This window comes from Maylandia zebra, linkage group LG18, assembly GCF_041146795.1.
Source record: "Maylandia zebra isolate NMK-2024a linkage group LG18, Mzebra_GT3a, whole genome shotgun sequence".
In the NCBI taxonomy this organism is placed as follows: domain Eukaryota; kingdom Metazoa; phylum Chordata; class Actinopteri; order Cichliformes; family Cichlidae; genus Maylandia; species Maylandia zebra.
The window spans coordinates 13213712-13235965 of NC_135184.1; the positions used below are offsets into that span (position 1 = coordinate 13213712).

The 22254-nt window shown below is 38.9% G+C and overlaps 2 protein-coding genes across 11 annotated transcripts; both read right to left on the reverse strand.

The window, feature by feature from the left end:
• Nucleotides 1-37: 37 nt before the first annotated feature.
• On the reverse strand, nucleotides 38-8667 carry LOC101484190 (tumor necrosis factor receptor superfamily member 14). The gene is made up of 7 exons (XM_004542974.6): nucleotides 8316-8667; nucleotides 7807-7899; nucleotides 5277-5402; nucleotides 4999-5157; nucleotides 4802-4886; nucleotides 2280-2435; nucleotides 38-2194 (listed from the first exon to the last, which is right to left on the reverse strand). Exons 1-7 carry the CDS (start codon nucleotides 8338-8340, stop codon nucleotides 2170-2172), a joined length of 669 nt encoding a protein of 222 aa, XP_004543031.1. The 5' UTR covers nucleotides 8341-8667; the 3' UTR covers nucleotides 38-2169.
• Nucleotides 8668-11086: 2419 nt separating this feature from the next.
• Nucleotides 11087-21356, reverse strand: LOC101483435 (tumor necrosis factor receptor superfamily member 14). Of its 10 annotated transcripts, none has more exons than XR_013094062.1 (8): nucleotides 20193-20781; nucleotides 19979-20071; nucleotides 18532-18657; nucleotides 18291-18449; nucleotides 18133-18217; nucleotides 16557-16690; nucleotides 13286-13421; nucleotides 11087-11978 (listed from the first exon to the last, which is right to left on the reverse strand). XR_013094062.1 is itself a non-coding variant. In XM_076876580.1 (7 exons), the coding sequence occupies exons 1-7, from the start codon at nucleotides 21141-21143 to the stop codon at nucleotides 13384-13386; spliced, it is 651 nt and encodes a 216-aa protein (XP_076732695.1). In that variant the 5' UTR covers nucleotides 21144-21356; the 3' UTR covers nucleotides 11087-13383. The 10 variants fall into 10 exon arrangements, 8 of the variants coding, with proteins under 8 accessions (XP_076732695.1, XP_076732698.1, XP_004543029.1 ...); XR_013094061.1 differs by having other exon boundaries at nucleotides 11087-11820; nucleotides 11906-13421; XM_076876580.1 differs by lacking the exon at nucleotides 20193-20781 and adding an exon at nucleotides 21128-21356 and having other exon boundaries at nucleotides 11087-13421.
• Nucleotides 21357-22254: the final 898 nt, after the last annotated feature.

Consider the following 22254-nt stretch of genomic DNA (forward strand, 5'->3'; position numbering starts at 1 on the left):
GTAAGCAAAGCAAGGAAGAAGTTTGGGATTAGACAAAGTCATTACAAGTTTTCTTTAATCTGAACTGTAAATTTGAAGGAGTCTGAAAACTAATACCTTACTTATGTTAGTACTTTACAGTTGATCTTCTTCAATTCTTCTTGTAAAACAAGGACACAGTATCGTGTGTAGTAGAGAGGAGAGTAAGTAAAATTTATTTACATTTTGTAACTTTTTACAAATAAACTGCCTCACAATTATACAAGAAAGAAAAGGATAACATATCATAAAGATATAATACAACATAAAATACCAAGCTTTGAACAAAAATGTGTTCTGCAGCTCTTTTAAACGGTTAGCAGAATCTGCACAGCATGAATGAGTTCTAATATTTCGGTCCAGAGGGAGCACATGAAGCAGACAAGGAATCTGACCCAAAACAGACCCCTGAGGTATCCCAGAAGGAACAACTGTTGTTTCAGAGATAACTGAATTCATAAAAACACTAAAAGATCTCCCAGATAGATATGACATGAGCCATATTAAAACATCACCAGTAAACCCAAACTTGTCCTTAAGCCTGTTTATCATTAGCTTAATTATAAAACAGTGCAAAAACTTAATGCACTCAGACTTTAAAAACACTGGTATGTGAGGAAGATTGTGAGAGAAAAAATTGTTAATTGTAGTTTTCTTTTCTGAAGTAATAAGATGTGAAAAATAGTCTATTCTGGCATTTTTTGATAAAACTGATTCTTTAACATGTAACTCATGAAGCTGGAGCTTGGACGCCTTCCACAAATGTTCCAACTTGTACAAATACCTCCTAAAATAATAAATATGTTCATTTTTCCAAGTACAAAAACTTGAATATTGGACAATTCTTTCTTTTAGTGGGTCAAAAGTAGACCTACATTCATTGTTAAAGGACAAAATAAATGTGTGAACTTCACTATGAGTAATGTTGGCATCAAAAAAGGCAGGGACCCTCTCAGCAGGATTGTGATTTATAATCCACCTTTGAATCATCAATTTCTGAAGTGAAGGATCCAGAACAAATGACAGACTAAAAAATATACAGCTGTGGTCTGTCACATGTACATTTTTCACACATACATCGTTTGTTTTTAAACCCAGGGAGAAAGACCCAAGATCCAGCGTGTGGCCTTTTATATGTGTGGAGCCAGAAACATGGTGCTTAAAGTTCAAAGACTCAGCAGCTGAGTTACAGGATCCATCGATATGAAGGTTAAAATATCTCAGTATTACAACCTTCCCCAATGTAATGATAAATGATGAAAGGTCGCCGAATTCAGCTGAAAATGCTCTGGCAACACCAGGAGGTCGGTAGACTGAAATACAATAAAAGGTTTTCAAAGAACCGACCCTAATCATCTGTAACTTAAATGAAGAAATAGAGTCTGACTTCATCAGCCTGCATGTGAGTCTGTGCTGGTTGTTACGGTCGCTGACCTCTAGTGGCTCTCCCTCTGTCGAAGAGTTGTTTTTCTCCTTTTTTCTTGTGTTGCAGGTCTGCCTCATGAGCCGCAGCTGAGGTGTGTTCCAGCTCGTCAGCCACGGCATATAGGCTGCCATCCTAAACTGCCACACCTCCTGCCATTTTCCCCATGTTGCCAGAGCTGTGAGCTGTAGAGTTTTGGGCAGCGGGCCTTTGTGTGTATGTGTGTGAGAACTTACCCTCTGTGAACTTTGGTTTTTCTTTCTTTTATTGTGAGCGAAGGTGTGCCCTTATTGTGATAATAAGGGAACACTGGTACACAGCAGAAAGTCCTCTGCCACATCCCCAAAGACACCCAGTTACAATGACGGAAATGCCAGCTGTGCAGATCTCCTCAAAATAAACATGATCCATGTCCTGCTGTGATGTCTCAGTCAGGAGCATGAAGTCTGGAGACTCCTTGATGAAGAGATCATTTAGAATAAGTGGTTTGTGGAGCGAGCATCGAGCAGAGAAATTGGTGATGGCTGGTCAGCACCCTCAACATATGACTGCAGCATCACTTTGATTAAACAGCTGTGCACATCTGTGTAAGTGGCACGTTGGACAGTGAGTCCCGAACCAGGTGAAGCCATCATCGATGTCAGGACATCAATCCTGCTAGCAAAATGGAGGAGAGATGGCGAACATGAGGTCCGCTTTCTCAGGCATCATCGGTAGTCCCCGAGCAATTATTTTCTGCTCTTATCTGGTTTCCTGAAAAAACAGAGTTATTAACATGTTAGTGACTGTAGGTGCTGTGCAGAGGGAGCAGATTTGACACTGGTTAGATGGCACTTACCTTGCTTTCACAAATCCTGTTGTCACAAGGCAAATTACTATTATTAGGAAAAGCACAACAGATGAAATAAAAAAGTAACGATGTCTTGATGCGCTTCTACAGACAACGTCACTGGTTGAGTTTCCTTCTTCAACTTTAATCTGGCTCTCAGAGCAACTGTGGCAAAAAAGAAATAAAATATAAATAAATCATTATTATCAGTGTTTATTTGTGTTTGCACTGTAAAGATCTTTGTAACAATGTGACCATCAATATTAACTGTTTAACTGTCCTGTCGTCTGTCTGTGGCTCAGATATGCAGGACAAACATGTCCTGGAATGTAGCTGGTTCCACTTTAATATCTAGTTACCTGTAACTACCCAGTACTCTATCTGCGATTACCCAGTACTCATCATTTTACTAACATTTTATTGGCATGTCATAATTCAATTTTCACACCAATCACGTAAATAATCATTATTGCAATATCTATAGAAACACAGTCAACAGTCAAAGTTTTTTAAACCTTTATTTTGTCTTTGTGGCAAAATAATTAAACTAAATGTAGCAAGACTGTGTAAAACAAATAATTAGACAATTATTTGTCACTATGTGACTTTCACACTATAGATATTATATTATTAAAATCATGATTATCATCAGTACATAGTTACTGAGACACCACATTATTATTGGTAATTAATACAGTGGGGCAAAAAAGTATTTAGTCAGCCACCGATTGTGCAAGTTCCCCCACTTAAAATGATGACAGAGGTCAGTAATTTGCACCAGAGGTACACTTCAACTGTGAGAGACAGAATGTGAAAAAAAAATCCATGAATCCACATGGTAGGATTTGTAAAGAATTTATTCGTAAATCAGGGTGGAAAATAAGTATTTGGTCAATAACAAAAATACAACTCAATACTTTGTAACATAACCTTTGTTGGCAATAACAGAGGTCAAACGTTTACTATAGGTCTTTACCAGGTTTGCACACACAGTAGCTGGTATTTTGGCCCATTCCTCCATGCAGATCTTCTTGAGAGCAGTGATGTTTTGGGGCTGTCGCCGAGCAACACGGACTTTCAACTCCCACCACAGATTTTCTATGGGGTTGAGGTCTGGAGACTGGCTAGGCCACTCCAGGACTTTCAAATGCTTCTTACGGAGCCACTCCTTTGTTGCCCGGGCGGTGTGTTTTGGATCATTGTCATGTTGGAAGACCCAGCCTCGTTTCATCTTCAAAGTTCTCACTGATGGAAGGAGGTTTTGGCTCAAAATCTCACGATACATGGCCCCATTCATTCTGTCCTTAACACGGATCAGTCGTCCTGTCCCCTTGGCAGAAAAACAGCCCCATAGCATGATGTTTCCGCCCCCATGCTTCACAGTAGGTATGGTGTTCTTGGGATGCAACTCAGTATTCTTCTTCCTCCAAACACGACGAGTTGAGTTTATACCAAAAAGTTCTACTTTGGTTTCATCTGACCACATGACATTCTCCCAATCCTCTGCTGTATCATCCATGTGCTCTCTGGCAAACTTCAGACGGGCCTGGACATGCACTGGCTTCAGCAGCGGAACACGTCTGGCACTGCGGGATTTGATTCCCTGCCGTTGTAGTGTGTTACTGATGGTGACCTTTGTTACTTTGGTCCCAGCTCTCTGCAGGTCATTCACCAGGTCCCCCCGTGTGGTTCTGGGATCTTTGCTCACCGTTCTCATGATCATTTTGACCCCACGGGATGAGATCTTGCGTGGAGCCCCAGATCGAGGGAGATTATCAGTGGTCTTGTATGTCTTCCATTTTCTGATGATTGCTCCCACAGTGGATTTTTTCACACCAAGCTGCTTGCCTATTGTAGATTCACTCTTCCCAGTCTGGTGCAGGTCTACAATACTTTTCCTGGTGTCCTTCGAAAGCTCTTTGGTCTTGGCCATGGCGGAGTTTGGAGTCTGACTGTTTGAGGCTGTGGACAGGTGTCTTTTATATAGATGATGAGTTCAAACAGGTGCCATTCATACAGGTAACGAGTGGGGGACAGAAAAGCTTCTTACAGAAGACGTTACAGGTCTGTGAGAGCCAGAGATTTTCCATGTTTGAGGTGACCAAATACTTATTTTCCACCCTAATTTACGAATAAATTCTTTACAAATCCTACCATGTGAATTCATGGATTTTTTTTCCACATTCTGTCTCTCACAGTTGAAGTGTACCTCTGGTGCAAATTACTGACCTCTGTCATCATTTTAAGTGGGGGAACTTGCACAATCGGTGGCTGACTAAATACTTTTTTGCCCCACTGTAATTGATAATATACGACTGTATATACAAACAAGAGAACATGCCCACATGGTGTTGCTATAGCAATGATATTCTGGTATGACACTAAATCACATGGAAATTTATGTTGGTATTACTGCAGGCAATGTGATGTGACACAGCCCAGGATATTGGAGATTCCATTAAGACATTGATGATCAATAGCTGAATATATAATACACCTTTAGAGGGATTTGAATATAAATTATGACCTACGTTTTCCAACCTGTGCAGTTCACACCGTCCTTGGAAAAAAAGCCTGGCTGACAGTCTTCACACACTGTGTCACTTCTGCTGGTTCCTGAAAGAAACACATTCGTTGTTACACACAATCCAGAAAAAAAAACAAAAAACTTAAAATCACAGTTTATCAGCTCATCTTAAAAATGGTCTTAGACTTTAAATTTTCTTACCAGGTTCTTTTATCCTCTGACCAGCTTCACACTGTGAATGTTTCTCTGCCAAACTACATCCGTTACTGTCTATCAAACCTTTGCAGTAATATCCATTTAAAACATCACACACTGTGTCAGTTGTTGCTGTACAGTTCTGCTTGACAAAGAGACCATGACCTAAAAAAAACAAAACAAAAAACATTAGTGTAAAATGATGTTTCTGTAATTTACTTTTAAATGAAAGCTTTATTTTTTTTCAATCTAAATTTGACAAAGGATTTCTCATCTGACTGTACCTGTGTCACAGGCAGTGCAGGGGAAACAGTTATACAGGCCGTTGGGTTGGTTCATAAAGGTCCCCATCTCACAAGAACGGCACTGAGTTCCTGAAAATGCTGTGCAGTCTCTCTGAACAACTCTACCTGTTCAACAGAACACAACATTTATGTCAGACTTTTAGCATTTAACACAGAGTGAATCTACAGTTGTGCAGTTGTAGTGTTGGGTGTTATATACAGTAAGTCAAGCAGCTACAACATTACAGATCTACAAATTCAATGTGGCCCAGTTTCCTGATCCAGTATCACGGCAAAACGTGTAACAGACACATCGGTCCACTGTGTCCCTTTCATGCTTTACCTCTCCAAAGCGTGAAATGGACACTTATGCAGAAGCTGCAGTAACAGCAGAGGGAGATATTTTATTTCAAGTAACATGAAAATAATCATGTTTAAACAGACATTATTAACACATTTACATGTAAATCCTTCTTAATTGTTTTAAGAACCATGGAATGTACTTCATAGGTTTCTTGGTCACTACCGACTTCTTGCCTTTACATATATTGTCTCCCATTGCTGGTGATGCAACTTGTGCTTCATTTTACTGCTTGTGATAAATAATAATAAAAATAATAAAACACATATTTCTTCTTTTAAATTTAACTGAGATGCAGGAAGTCAATATTAATTACCTGAATGCAACATAAAATATCTAATAATAGACGGGGCTGCTCGACACTGGGGCAAGAGGGGGCAACGCCCCCTTAAACAAAGGTCCTGCCCCATTAAATCAAACTTTCAGAAACTGAGAAAGAAAAAAAATAGATTACCCACAAACTGAATATGGACAAGATTTACTACAGCATCTGAAAAATGCACTGGACAAGGCACAAATGTCATGGTTTCACCTCTTGTTCACTCTTTCCCTTCGTGCTCCCGTTTTGCACAGGCTCACACAAAACTCAGCAGAAAACCCCCCTCACCCCAGCTAAACATCCAATCACTGTTAGTATATAAATGACCCATTGATAGGTTTCTCAGTAAGCAGAGCAGAGCAAAATGAAGCAGCAAATCTCTGTCATCAAAATCACAGCGACTGGTCAGATAATTAACAACTAAAAAATACCTATATTTTAGTCGAGCTCAGGGGTGGAGCGTGGGGGTGGCTTACTGGGCTTAAGCCCGGGTTGTTTTGTCAGAAGCCCGGGGTCTTTTGGAGTGTAATTTTTTCATAGTTAGATGCCTGGCTGACAACTGTATAAAACAAAAAGTACACACAATATTCGAAGCACATAGTGCACACTGTGGGAATTTACGACTGTGCGTGAATCCCCCCCTGATATTGGTATGATCCGAGCTCAGGCACTAAGCGACTGAGCGAGAGGGCGGGGCAGCTGCTGCCTGTGAGTGCGCTGTTGGAGAAACGGAGCCAGCCATACTAAGGAGAGCTTAAGTTTGACCAGGTATCAAAGCAAATCATTCGTACTGTACAAATAATGAAAATATGACGGTGTATCACGAAAGATTGATATCAAACTGATCACTTGACCCATATTACATTACTTGCTGTTCAAGTGAATCAACAAGTGCCTATTATTGATAAATAATATATCTATCAATCTAAAAAAATAAAAATTTAGTCTGATTTGATGTTACAATTAAAAAAGTGTTTGTGTTTTTATCTGAAGAGTGTGTAAATATCTGGTTTCAACTGTATATTTGATGATTGTCAGCACAAGGAGGGAGAGCGAGGCACAGAGAGGGAGATGGAGAATGAGGACAGAACAGAGGTGGAACAAGAGCAGGTGAGACACACATGTTAGTCAAATGGTTGTTTACCAAAAGTATCACCGTATCATAGGTACTCATGTATCTTGTACCTAGTGTTTCTTTTTAGGTTTGCTATTTTTCAAATTCTACATTTATTAAGTTATGCAGGCTTGTTTGCACAACAAGGCTAAATAATTACATAAACTTTTCTCAATCTAAATAGTGGACTTTGGCAGAATTAAAAAAATAAGTGTAGTGCAGGTCTATGATGATTTTTAGTGCTACTATCATCTAGTTCTGATTCTGGTTCTGTCTTGGTTAAGTCCTCAGTAGTCCTGATTTTGAACTGTTGTAGTCCTGTTTTAATTCCGGATCAGTTCTGGGTCTGGTTGAATTGGGGTTTACTCCTCGTGTCTTGATACAGCCCCGACTTTGTTCTGCCTTCCTGCTTAATTAAAAAACTAGTTTAAGGTGTCCTGCATATGTGATATATACTTTTCCCTATATGAAGTCATTCTTCTTTGAACAAAACTCAAAACAGAGCCAATTAATCTTTCAGTCATTTCTAACCCCCCCCCCAAAAAAAAAAAATCCCACATGCATACTACCCTTTAGGGCTAAGCCCCGGGTGTTTCAAATGTCTGGCTCCGCCTCTGGTCAAGCTCAGCGATTTTAGTAAAACTCATTTACTTTTCAGGGAGGGGGGGTTCCTTCTTCTATAAAGTACCTGCTTTGGAGGTTTGTGCACATTTGCAGTCATCGCTTTTCTTCCTACCTTTGTTGCACGTCGGGCAGCACTGTCCACCATTTGTTTTATACTCCTTTGGTTGACACGATAACACGGGCACCATGAAGACGGCGGCATATCCTACAGGAAAACACAAGAATATTAATATCCTGGGATAGACAAATCGAAAGGAGCCAGCTGAGGTGGTTCGGGCATCTGACAAGGATGCCCCTTGGGCGCCTCCTGGGTGAGGTGTTTCAGGCATGTCCCACCGGGAGGAGGCCCCGGGGCAGACCCAGGACACGCTGGAGAGATTATATCTCTCGGCTGGCCTGGGAACGCCTTGGTAGTCCCCCGGATGAGCTGGAGGAGGTGGCTGGGGAGAGGGAGGTCTGGGCCTCTTTGCTTAGGCTGCTGCCCCCGCGACCCGGCCTCGGATAAAGCGGATGAAGATGGATGGATGGACAGACAAATAGCTCGGTTAGCACACAACCTAAGCTAAGGGTTAGCTTAAGCTAAAGGCTGTGTCGTATACACGAAAATGTTGCAGTACTTACCGAAGATAAGTAACACAGACAGCATGATATCACATCCTAACACGCTGCTCTGTAATACATTTATAGGCTTTATTTCACTAATGTACTATACAAATCTAACAGAAACCGCTAAAATGCGTTAAGCTTTCGGTTGTGATGTGGGCGTAACAGGAAGAAAACTTGGGGAAGAAAGAGCCAAAGTCCATCCCACACTGACGATTCTCGTGACTTTTGTCGACAAACTGAAGATATTTTACTTATCTTTTACAAGGCTCATCTTCGTTTAGACAGAGACAATAAAACAGAGAGAGTTTGAAGGAAGATGAAGGGAATCGTAGGATTTAATGTTTAATTTGTACACATTCCAGCGATTGTTTTACTCCTGAACCCGATGAATATTTACGAGTAACACGAGACAGACTGAGGATCGCGGAAGTATTCGTAGCCGAAGATTTTACTAATGAATAATGAAGCTGAGATTTTTATTTGAACCTGTACCTGGATTCGTATTTGCCACTGTGAAATAAAAAGTAAATAATTTATAGCCACGTAGATGGTTACCATTAATTAATAATATTTAGGTTTTAAGAGTAATTATTTAAGAGGGATTAGTTTGGTGAAACGTAATCGCCAGATGATGAGACGTCGTGGTGTATTCACTGCAAAGAGTTGAAAATCCAGTGATGGATTGGATAAAAGAGCACAAGAAGTATAAAACAGTTCAGTACTATCATTACTTCAAGTATAAATAGATAAGACAAGTAAAAACAAACAAACAAAAAACAAGTGAGAGTCTTTATATAGAATTGACAGTCACCTCTTCACTGGTATTATTAAGCAGCATCAGTACAAAGCAGTGATTGGAGAAAACCAGCAGTTTCAACAGCTACGTTATCTTTCAGGACATCCTGATGTCTCCCTGTCTTCATCCTCACAGTCTCCTCTACCATTTGATTAATCTTCTTTGTATGTAGACTCAAATAATTTGTGACCTCATAATGATCAACACGGCAGTGCTTCACTTACACTGAATCTTGGAAATGTGAGGATGCAAGAAATGAAATAAAACCAGCTGTCTGTGATACCAACTAACGTGTTAACTTTTTAAAATGATGTAAACTTTTTAGAAAACGTGTCCGTGAATCTGATGAAGAACTACTGCACGTCTGCTGTACACAAGTTTGTTGAAGGTTTTCTTTATTGTCTCTATTCAGTCAACCTGTTTATAAAATATTCCCCATAAATACATTACAAAGATAAATATGAACTTGTATCTACACAAACATCTACAACGAATTCCACAGAAAATGTGTATAGCAAAGATAAAAACATATATATATATATATATATATATATATATATATATATCCTCACATTGCTTTTAGATTCCAAATTTAATCACTCTTTAATGGCCGAGTGCAGCTTCAGGTTAAAATCACACACAGAAGGCGAATCAGCTTCCATTGGACAGAACACTGAACTTGGCCAACAGATTATTTCATCCAGCTTGTTTTCACTGTAACTTTTACTCTTATTGCAGTTCTTCTTTTCCAAATGCTTCTCCCACAGTCTTTGCTTCTTTACATCAGGTTTGCTTTGAGCTGTTTGCCTGTAAGCTGTGACTTAAAGGGCCGTGAATGAAAAGTGAACCAGCAGGTCACTAGTTAGTTACAATTTTACTTCAAATTAACACAATATTCAGAGTTTGTGAAACATTAATTAAGGTATGTTCCACAGTTTCAGCATCAACCAAATACATCATAGCAGCCATCAAATCTGTTAGTTTGATTTTAAAAACTTTATACAAGACTGAACAGAATTGTATATGATTTATGAATATTTATAATTACATTACATGTTTGTATCAATCTGGTACTCTGGTATGTCTTATATAAGAGAATCAACCATGCTGGCTTTATGGATCCAATTAAAAAACCTCATAAACATTAAAAATGTCTTTTTAAAGAGACGTTGGATCACGAGGCTAATAGAAATTGCAACAAATATAACATAATAGTATTTTAGACATTTAAGTGGGCAACAACCAGACTGATTATAATTTGGGTACAATAATGCAGTCATAAAGATATTTGCAAAACAGGTAATTTCTTTATTTTATATACAACTGATAAATCGTTTTGACTGCAGTCTACCTTCCAATATAAACAAAGACATTACACATACATACACAAACACCAGAAACCAGACAAACAACGCAGAAACCATGATATCACATCCTAACACGCTGCCTTATAACACATTTGTAGGCTCTATTTCACCAAACTTCTATATAAATCTAACAGCAATGATCGCTTTTGGGTTTTGATGTGGGTGTAAACAGGAAATCTATTCATTGTTGGAAAGAATGAGCATCAACGGTTTTCGTGGCTTAAAACAGAAACCGAAAACAAGCCATTTTATGACGTTTGAGGGCAGATGGTGATCAACTTCGTTTAGACAAAGACAAAAAAGGGGGAGAGGGCTTGAAGGAAATCGTAGGACCTAATAGCTGTGTCCCAAACCCTCAACCGCATCCTTGCAGGACCTGGTGTCGTGCCAAAGTAGGTATCCCCGACAGACACCGCCCTTCGCGGTCTACGTGGGCCGGGTCATTCGAAGACCGAGAAGGCCGGAAGTGCAAGGCTGTGAAACTGGAGATGTGAGAGTGCAGGAAATAAAATAAAACCAGCTGTCTGTGATACCAACTAACATGTTGGCTCCTTAACTTTATAAAAAGATGCAAACTTTTTAGTGTCCATGAATCTGAAGAACTACAGTCTGCTTTACACAAGTTTGTTGAAGGTTTTCTTTATTGTCTCTGTGCAGTCAACCTTTTTTATGAAATATTCCCCATAAATACATTACAAGGATAACTATGGCAACGTAAAATGTTACACTTTGGGACTGAGAACGTGTTGACTATGAACTTTCATCTACACAAACATCCACAACCAGTTCCAAGGAAAATCTGTATATGAAAGATAAAAACATTAGAAACTGCTATTCTTTGTTCCATAATGCTGCAGTAAAAATCTGATCGTCTCTAAATATCGCAAAGTGCTTCATTACAAAATTCTAAGACATTAAAACAAAACTTTACCCAAATACAAGTTTAAAAAGTTGAGTTTTTAGCTGCTTTTTAAAAAAGATCAGAGTCCACAGTGAACATTTCACTGTTGTCTTGTCTGCTCCTTTGACCCATTCAGTGCTTCATTTTCTTTTCTTTCCTTCTCAGAAATAAAATAAAAAAAATATAAATACTTTCATTTCCTATATTGTTTTGAGTTTTATTTTTGTCTAAAAAAGTTATTACTTGACAGGAAATATAATCTAAATCATGATATCAGTGATCTTTGACATCCTCACATAGATACATCTTTTAAAAATGACAATAATTAAAATCACTACAGCTATGGCAATCATAACTAAAACCACCACACAGCCAGTGATGGTAACAATTTTTTCCCCTTTGTTTCCAACATTGAGCATAAGCCCTGGAGTTATCATGTGGTTTAGTGACTCACATCTGGAAGGTACAGAGGGGGGAAAATGAAAAAGTTGTTGCACTGGAAGAAATCACGTGTCCATGTCTGCTCTGAAGTGTCACTTACTTAGTGCGTGAGTGACAAGGTGTTAATGTTCCACTGCTGCAGTCAGAGCATCCACTGTCTGTGGAGGCTGTTCCTGCAAAACCACAAATATACACAGTTTTATACTTACAGGTCATCTGAAGGAGTGTCTGTTATGACCTCATCTGAGTCATTATTTCATTCTGATATAAAAAAAAGTCTGAAACATCTAAAAGCATTTCTTTGTTTTTCTTAAGCTGTGAAAGAATGAGCGAGTGCAGCTTCAGGTTAAAATCACACCACAGAAGGCGAATCAGCTTCTATTGGACAGAACACTGAACTTGGCCAACAGATTATTTCATCCAGCTTGTTTTCACTGTAACTTTTACTCTTATTGCAGTTCTTCTTTTCCAACTGCTTCTCCCACAGTCTTTGCTTCTTTACATCAGGTTTGCTTTGAGCTGTTTGCCTGTAAGCTGTGACTTAAAGGGCCGTGAATGAAAAGTGAACCAGCAGGTCACTAGTTAGTTACCATTTTACTTCAAATTAACACCATATTCAGAGTTTATGAAACATTAATTAAGGTATGTTCCACAGTTTCAGCATCAACCAAATACATCATAACAGCCATCAAATCTGTTAGTTTGATTTTAAAAACTTTATACAAGACTGAACAGAATTGTATATTATTTATATTTATATTACATATTACGCTCATTTTAGTACTTTGTCTTGTAGCAAGAAAATCAACCGCTCTGACTCATGTGTCCTGGTTTACAGCTCCTGTGTTTCTGTGTCTTCATGCAGTGGACACCTTCAGATTCAGTAAAGTCCCTCCACAGACTTTATCTGATGTTGCTGTACATGAACTCCTTCAGACCAAAGCCCCTCAGCACACACAGTACAGAGGATACATTACATTTCTGCAATGTTTAATGTGATACTCTACATCTAAGTCCTTTGTGACTAAATTACACTTTTAGTGAATATCTGACTTTGGACACATGTTTTCTATAATTAGCTGTGGTGCCAGAAAAGTGATTTCCAGTATTTTCCAAAAAGTGATTGCCCCCATTTAAACCGTCATTAATGACCTGTTGGCCTAAAATGTGTAAAAAGTATGTCAGACGTTTCTGTTATGAATGATATCGAGTTATTCTGAATTACAAACAACATTTTTTCCCACAAGGTAGAAGCTGCAATCAGTTTATGACAAAGTGACTTTTATATGTGCTTCATGGATTCAGTTAAAAAGCCTCATAGACATTAAAAAAAGTCTTTTTAAAGAGATGTTGGGCCAAGAGGCAGAAATTGCAACTACTTACCAATACAAGCAAAGACATTACGCATTAAAAACAAAACAAAAAACATACAGAAACACCAGAAATCACCTTTTGGAACAACACCGTGATCCAAAAGCACCTGTTCAGTTGTCAATGCTGGGTCTTCTGGCCTTCCCAGCTAAAAGTCTATTAATGATATAAATAAACTGCTAATGTTTAGTGAGTTCAATTTTCTTTTTAAAAAGTCATTTTTTTCCCTTCCTTCTTCTTCTTTGCTTTATTGGTACACAAAGAAAATTAGTGTTACAGCAGGAAAAAAAACCCTAAGCAATAATAAAAAGGCAACACTGTGTTGTTAAGGCTTTAAACTGAAAAATCAACACAATGCAGACGATGCACCAGGGCTCGCAAAATTTTAAAATCCCTGGTAGCCCTTTGGGCAGGCACTCTTTAGTTTTTGGTAGCCTGAAATAAATTTGAGTAGCCCGAATAAAAAAAGATAATTTTTATTGTATAATATTGTAAAGGAAACAAAACATCAATCAAAAAATTGTTAAAACACAAATTACAACAACTGTGTAAACATTACAATCAACTCAAATATCTGGTTCTAATTAAACAGAATTTTCTGTGAACTTGTTAGAACTGTGTAGAACATGAATTAGTCTGTGTCAGATCCTGAATCTGAAATTTCCACTGAAGTCTCGGATGAGAAAATGCCACTCGACGTTGAGGGCATAGCATCTCCTTCATCAGCTTTCTCTTCCTGTGCATTGCCCTCCATTTCACTGCTCTTTGTTCTTGTCGGGGTTTTATGATCCAGGTGTCTTGAACCTTTTCCAGAAAACATCCAGAAACGAATCGACTTGTCAGGGCAAAAAGATTCAACTGTTTCCCCATTAATGGAGAGTTGCATGCAGTCATTCAGTGTTTCAGGGTGTAGAGAGGTACGATGTGTTGTCTTCACTCGGTTCATGCAAGAAAATCCTCTCTCACAGATGGCTGTCGATGGACTAAGTGTCAGCATTAATTTCACCAGCAACAAGATATGAGAGAGATGTTCTGGATTCTCAGAGAGGAGATCTCTGTACAAGCAATCTACTTTGCGACCCCGGTGTTCTCCAAGCCACACTTTTAGATCCATCCATTCTTGTGGAATTTTCCCTTTCTCTTCTGCATCTAGCAAACAGGCAAAATGTGTGACAAGATAATCCACCTCTTCATCCCCATAATTTGCTAGTTCTTCTCTGGGGTAGGGAAGAGTGGAAGGGTCAAAAACCTTGAAACAAGAGAGAGGTTTTTCATGGAGATTTTTAAATCTGTTGTCCATGTACTTGACTGTGTTGTCAATAATCTTCTGGATCTCTGCACCAAAGGTGTCTTTGTCTGTTCCCTCACCTCTTCTAGCAGGTCGCTGACTTTTTGTTAGCTGAGTTCCACAGTAGCAAATGCTACCATCCTGGTTCGCTGTGAACTTTGTGTCCAAGGTTTTCTGATATTCTCCTGGTTTTGTTTTTAGGCTGAGTAAGCGTGATGTTGTGCTCTCAACTAACTGATTTGTTTGTGTGATGTTTAGGTTATCATGCTGAAAATCAGTAGAGCACTTGGATAAGATGGTACTGTAGTCCAACATGAAATGCAGGAAGCGAACAAATTTCTCAGTCTTCATCTCCTGCACCACCCCCTTAGCCTTGGCTGCATCCTCGGCTTTGACATCACTTCCTTCTGCCATGTTCTCCATATGAACAACAGTGGGAGTGTAATTTTTTTCCACAGCCTTTAGACATCTCAGCCGGCTTGGAAGCCACCGTGTGCTCTTCAGCCCACTGAAATGTGCCAGCCTCTCATTTAGCAGTTCACTTATTTCTGTCAGCTCTCTTCGCTTCTTTGGGGAATAGTAGTAGATCTTAAAGATGGTTTTCAGTGTATCTTCAAATTTCACCAGGTACTCACAGCCTTTCACGCTATCCAGCACGGCTAGCTCTAGTTTGTGTGCCACACAGTGGATTGTTATGATGTGGGGTATCCTCTGTTTCAGTCTCCCAGCTACTCCTGTTTTCTCACCTATCATCACTGCAGCACCATCAAAATTTGCACACACTACTTTCTTTTTCCATGTGTCCTCTCTGATACCCATGGTGTTCACTGTTTCATCAATAGCCTCTAAAATACCTGCAGCATTTGCACTCTTGACTGGCTGACATTTGATCATGTATGTGGCTATGTCACCATTATCCCTCACATACCTGACGTGAACCAACTCCTGTTCTATTATACCAGTGTCTGTACTGCCAATCTGCAAGAATGGATAAGAACCTGCTTTCTTGAATTTCCTTTTCAATCTGGTCTCTTGAAGTTTGTGCTATTGCTCCAATAAACTCTCTGCAAGCATGGTCATTGAGGTAAGTGGAACCAAGATCTAGGCCATTTGCTTTCTGAAGTTTGCAAAGACTGCTAAATTTTGCCAGTGGTAGTTCACTCTTTGCAACATAGTACGCAGTTCTAAACAGCTTTTTCAGGACTTCTTGTTGTGCTTGGTTTATTTTTAGTATGGTTTTTGCAATTGGTGTTTGTTCTGGGACAGATGCTGCAGACTGAGCACCAATGCATTTCTTGTGATGCAGAGATTTCTCATGAGTTCTGATGGGGTCTTTCCTAAAATTACTGGTCCCAGTAACAAAGGCGCTTGTCGACTCAGCAATAGAGGGAAACTCACGACACACCAGGCAGAACATCATGTTATTTACCTTGTCATATTCCAGCCACAGAAATTCTTTTGTCCATGAATCCAAAAAACTGTGCTTTCTTTTTGCCTCGTAATCTGATTTATCATAACTTTTCCGCTTTGTGGTAGGCCTTTCTTTGCCTGTCCCTTCTTCATCCTGACCTGTCTTTTTTGGCTCAGCAGAACTAAAATACCTGCGTAAATCCATCTGTCTTTACACATGCCAGAGATTTTTTTTTTAAATTCTCTGCGCAGTCAACCTCTAGCACGTTTAAGCTTGCTGCGGGAGATTTCACGTGCCACGTTTGAAGAGTAAGCTAGTGAGTGATGTTGTGTCCTGTCTGACTATACCATATTGCACCACTAGAGGGTGGTGTCGTGAAATAAGAGGAAAGTGCAGTCGGGAAATTGTAGAGTTAGAATATAGTTAAGACGGCTATCTGATAACTCGATATGTCTCCCTGTTACCTCTACGATGTAAAGTTATGTGCTGCATTCATTAAAGAGCACTGTTCTTTGATGAGGACTCAGCTAATTAGCGAAAGAAAGCAAAGGCATTGTCATATATTTTTACTTCCTATGATAGCCCGACGGGCAGAGCTGAGATAGATTTTGGTAGCCCGACTGGAAACATCACTAGCCCCGGGACGTCGGGCTAGCGATTTTGCGAGCCCTGTGCACTAACCTGTCACAAGGCTAGTAAATGCTACTGAGCAAAGCAAAAAAGGTAAAAACACAAAGTAATGTTGACTTGATGTTCTCCCACAGACAACGTCACTGGTCGAGCTTCCTTTGACCTTTATCTGTTGGTTTGAGCAACTGTTGTAAAAGAAGAGGTGAAAGAGAAAGAAAATCCAAATTAATCCACGTGAAGGAGCAGGACCACAGAGAATTTCCAAGATAATAATTTTATGTAAATTGTTATAATATTTTGATATCCTGTCAAATGTTGATGAAAAACTGAAGTAATTTTGCAAGTCTGAATATTACATCAGTAGTTCTAACTTTTAAGTTCTAAGTTAATTATTATTTTATTTTATGAGCCTGACATAAAAATGTAACAGTGTATTAATATCTGTAAAGTGCATTCTATATGGGCTCCAGTTAGTATTCCTGCTGACAAGCATCTTGTGTCTTGTCTAAAAACAAGATGTTTGTGATAAAGCAGAGCTCATGTTTATGTGTTTGAATGTGGCCATCAGGATTAACTGATGCCTCAACTGTGCTGTCATCTGTCACTTTATTTTAAACAAATTCAAAGTTTTTCTTGTACCATTACAACATTTTTAAAATAAAAGTTGGCTAATTTTCTGTTCAATGAGCTGAATCACTGGTCCTCAGGTTGCTAAAGGAGGGCAATTCCCAAAGTCCTGTGTGGAGGTGAGTAATATATGACAACTGAGATATGAAGATATAGAAAAAAATACTGTATGTTTTTTAAATGCTCACAGGCAGCAGCATTAATAACTGTAAGTAGATGAAGCATCCTTCTTTTCCAGAGAGCTAGTCTCACCAATGTCAGACTACTTAAACTGAAATGTGAATCTAATGAAAGAAAATGTAAGCACAAAAGTAGCCTAGGTAGTATTTTCCCTGGAATTTTCAAGTCAAAGTATAAAATAAATTTTAAAACTTGACTTTGACAATAACTAAATGACCTTACTCTTGTAAAATGTTAGGAGCTGCACAATATTGTCATATATTAATATTAAAAAATAGAAACATAAAAAATATTTTCTGCCTTGGTCAGTCTATGCTTAAAGTGTATGCTTAAAGTTCTGCTTTTCCATCATGTAACTGCATCACTAATTTCCATCCACTGTTTGCTCCTCCTGTTATATAGAGGATAACTAGCGAGTGCAGCGAGTGACTGCTCATGTCCCATGTGTCTCGTTCTACTCAAAGGTATGTTTTTACCCTCTTCTACCAGTTTGTTGTTTTCACTTTTTTCCAAACAGTTTTCCTGCATGTTTTCGTCCTGTGTTCACTGGAAGCTGCTGAAGTAGCTCCATTTTTAGTTGCACACTGCTCTTACATTCAGACATGCATGGTTTTGACTACTTGTCATAAACACTAGGATACAAACACATATTCTTGCTATAACGACACACAGTGTATAGTGTAATACCGATATTATTGCAGATGATATGATGTGGCACAGCCCTAGTGCGAAGTATATGAGAGATTCCATTAAGACATTGATGATCAATAACTGAAAATAAAATAAACTTAGAGTGATTTTGTTATAAATTATGACCTACGTTTTCCAAGCAGTGCACTTCACACCGTCCTTGGAAAAGAAGCCTGGCTGACAGTCTTCACACACTGTGTCACTTCTGCTGGTTCCTGAAAGAAACACATTCGTTGTTACACAAAATAAAATCCTACTTTATCAGCTCATCTAAAAAACTTTTCTTACCAGATTCTTTTATCTTCTGACCAGCTTCACACTGTGAATGTTTCTCTGCCAAACTACATCCATTACTGTCGATCAAACCTTTGCAGTAATATCCATTTAAAACGTCACACACTGTGTCAGTTTTTGCTGTACAGTTCCGCTTGACAAAGAGACCATGACCTAAAAAAAAAAAATATCGGTGGAATTTGAAAACCTTTTTATTTTTTAAATTAAAATTTGACTAAGAAGTTTCCATCTGTACCTGTATCACAGGTAGTGCAGGGGAAACAGTTAGATAGACCATTGAGTTGGTTCATGAAAGTCCCCAGGTCACAGGAACGGCACCGAGTTCCTGAATATGCTGTGCAGTCTCTCTGAACAACTGTACCTGTTCAACACAGCACAACATTTATGTGAACATTAAAGCCACATTAAAGGTCAAGAACACAAACGCACAGTGAATGCACAGTGTATTAAATCTGGGGTGAATCTTTTTAGACACACATTTTAGAAAACTTTAAACACCACAATAGACTGTGTAAAGTTACTAAGCAACCACCAGCTGGTACTGGCAAAATAACTGCCAGAATATAATAGTTTCCTCTGTACTCCTACTATATATTACTAAATTTTTTATATTTCAAGAACAATTGGTGTGCGCAATTATTGCAAAATACAAGCCTGTGTGGATGAGTGCTGTGGAGCAGATAATAGTATGCACCACTTACAACTTTTTCTGATAGTGGAGGAGCCTCTGCTCTGTGAACCATCTGCATATTTCACATAATTATTACAACAACAAGATAACACAGACTAGTAGCTTACCTAGTCATCTTTTGGGCATTATGAAGAACTAATTGTTGATAGATAGAGAAATGTTATATCACTGATTCAAATGTACGTGCAGATGAAAAGAATAAACTTTTTTCAGGTACTAATAGATGGGTATAAGAAATTGCCTTGTTTAGAACTGTACAATCCTTGTGTGCATCATTATTTTTCACACAGTAGCAGTTTCAAGATGTGACAATACCAAAAGAGGTCATTGGGTGTCTCTTGTGTGTATTACTGTAGGGTCTACCTTACAGTATAAACTGCCTTGAGGCGACTGTAGTTGTGATTTGGCGCTATATAAATAACATGTGAATTGAACTGTGAATATGGGGATCAAGTTGTTTTTAAACCTCTACAGCTCTGGTACATTTGAAATGGTTATAGTGTGCCACAAAGCCTTGCATTACTTCACCCTGTGCCAGCAGTGCTGTAGAGGCACATGCTCAACACATCTGATCATATGAAATGACGTTTCAGTATGTGTAAGATGAACTGAGTCGAGGTGGACGGAAGGTATGAAAAAAAGGTTTATCTCATCTGAACGTGCAACTTAATAACTTGTTTGTGTGCTGCCCCCTCAGACAAACAGTTACAATTTATTTACAATACTTGTGATGTTTCCTGAAAGCTATTATCTGAACTGTGTCAATTCTAACTATTAATGAAGGTTAGCTGACAGTTTCAGGGGAAAAAATGATTAAAAAAAAAAAAAGAGTCAGCAGATTTTCTGGTTTATTAACTTAAAGAATTGTGAGATAAAAGAAGCAGCTGTAACATGAAATAAGATAGACGGCTCTTTATTTACTCTTTGTTCTCACAGTGGGAACTCACATAATGTGGGCGGGTTTACTTCTAGAAATGTTTTCTTATCGTACCTTCTTGGCACATCGGACAGCACTGCCCATCCCTTGTTGCATACTCCTTTGTGTGACAAGACACCGCAGAAACCACGGAGGCAGCGCGACATGCTGCAGGCAAGCACAGGATTAGGACGCAGTGATAAGCATCCTCCACACAGGCTACAAGCTAAGCTAAGGTTAGCTTTACATAAAAGACGTGTTGCAAACATGGAGCTGCTGTTTGACTTACCAAATACGAGGAACACAGAAACCATGATATCACAGGCTAACATGCTGCCTTATATAGCGGCTGAAGCAATTATTTTTTAAATAACAGTAACCCTTTAAAATTCTGTAGTGAAAGTTAGCTTAAACGTTGCTCTTCGTTTAGTGTGGGCGTTCATGCTGAAAAGCTATCAGTGTTCTGAATGGTTAACTCTGGGATTGTGAAGCTGCTCCGACGTTTGTGAGGTGCAAATCTCTATTGAGGGACCATTTCAAATTAAAATTCCGAGAGGGAAAAACTGGAATCCGACTTTAAACTTAATCTGGAGCACGACGACGTGAATTCATGGTGCGTTTTTTGATTAAATCAGAATTATTGAACTAGGGCGTATTCCGATTTCCGGGATGTAGTGGGACAGGGCCAGAAAGACGGAGAAACCGATGATGGGATGGAAGTGTGGTGGGGGCAGTGTTGCCAACTCCTCAGTAAGGAAAATCGCTATTGGTTGTCCTAAAAGTCGCTAGAAGTCGCTAACTGACGTCATCGCCTAATTTGCATAATTGGTCATGCTAATCTAATTGTAACCTATGTTGTTGGAGAGCGAAATAACATCGTGGAAGAGACTTAAAGTGAGTAAAAAACGTCCTAAATGCATTTAGAGTTTATTTAGAACTACAAATTAAATTTCTTTTAGCAATTATTGTTTTTTTTAATGTCACAATTCCAACCCTGCTCCTTTACCCGGGCTTGGACCGGTGTTCCAGATCTACTGGCGTTTAGATCAACTGGCGTTGGTCGAACAGATGTGTGGCAGACTTGCGTTTCAGGAGCTGCTACCGACAAACCAGCAAAAAAACGCCAAATGTGTCACCTGTGACACTTGTGAGGTTGTCTCAAACACACTCCGTCAGTCTTGATGCTGTTGAACAACAAAATGTTTAAAAATGTGGCGAGTTTACCTGGTGATATCCTCATGCGCGACGCGATCGCGAAAACAGCAAACAAGTAACACCACGCCGTTGTTGTTCACAGGACACAAAGAATAAACGATCGGGAGACTCTTGTCGTCGTTATCGTTCCCCTCGCACGGTTTATTCCTCCGAATTCAGCGTTTTTGCTTCACAACTACAGCGTGCTGTTTACTTTGTGCACTAACATGGAGTCGAGTCAACCAGCGCCACCTCTGGCCAAGTGCCACAGCCTACAGCCAGATCAACCTGTGACACACATCTGCACCACGTTTGAATTCGTGTCATGCACATTTGTACCTTTCAATTGTGTCTGTTTGTGCGTCATGCAAATAAACCTTTGAAAAGAATGAAATGATATGAAATGATATTATTTAATTGTTATTTTATAATTTGACTTTACATACTGCTGGGTGGTTTGTAAAGTTTACAATAACTAGTATTATCATTATACTATATTTTCAAAAATATATAATAATCTCAAAAGTAATGCCTTGGAGTAGAAAATAGTAATGCTTTATTAAAATTTAAAACTAAAGTACAGTATTTGAATGTGTGTATTGTGTCTACTGTTTGTTAACTCACCATATTCATAATGGGTTTGTGGGATTAGGTGTGTGTGTGTGTGTGTGTGTGTGGGGGGGGGGGGTTAGGGTCTTTAGGCTTTGGCCCCCACCCCTGCCACCAGTATATTTTTAAGCAAATATTTCTAACTTTTATTTGAATATTCAGTTTCCTACCATTTTCTCTTAAAGGGTAATTGCCAGGTAATCCGCCCTCCCCCTTCGCACACACATGCACACAAAGAAAACACACAGTATAATTCACAGCCTCGTTATAGTGCATAAATATTTATGCCATTTACACCATCAAACTTAGATTGCTAAGGATGAAGAACCTTTTGTTCTTTAAAGAACCATTTGTAATAGCTGAAGAACCATCCACAAAATAAAAAGGTTCTTTGACGTATGATGGTTCTTTAAAGAACCATGAAGACATCTGAAGAACCATTTAAGAACCATAATTTTTCTGAGTGTAGCGCTGTCCTTAGAAAGTAAACGTTATGAAAGTATTTAGGAAAAAACGCCGCGTATATACTGTTTATCATGACTCTGGTT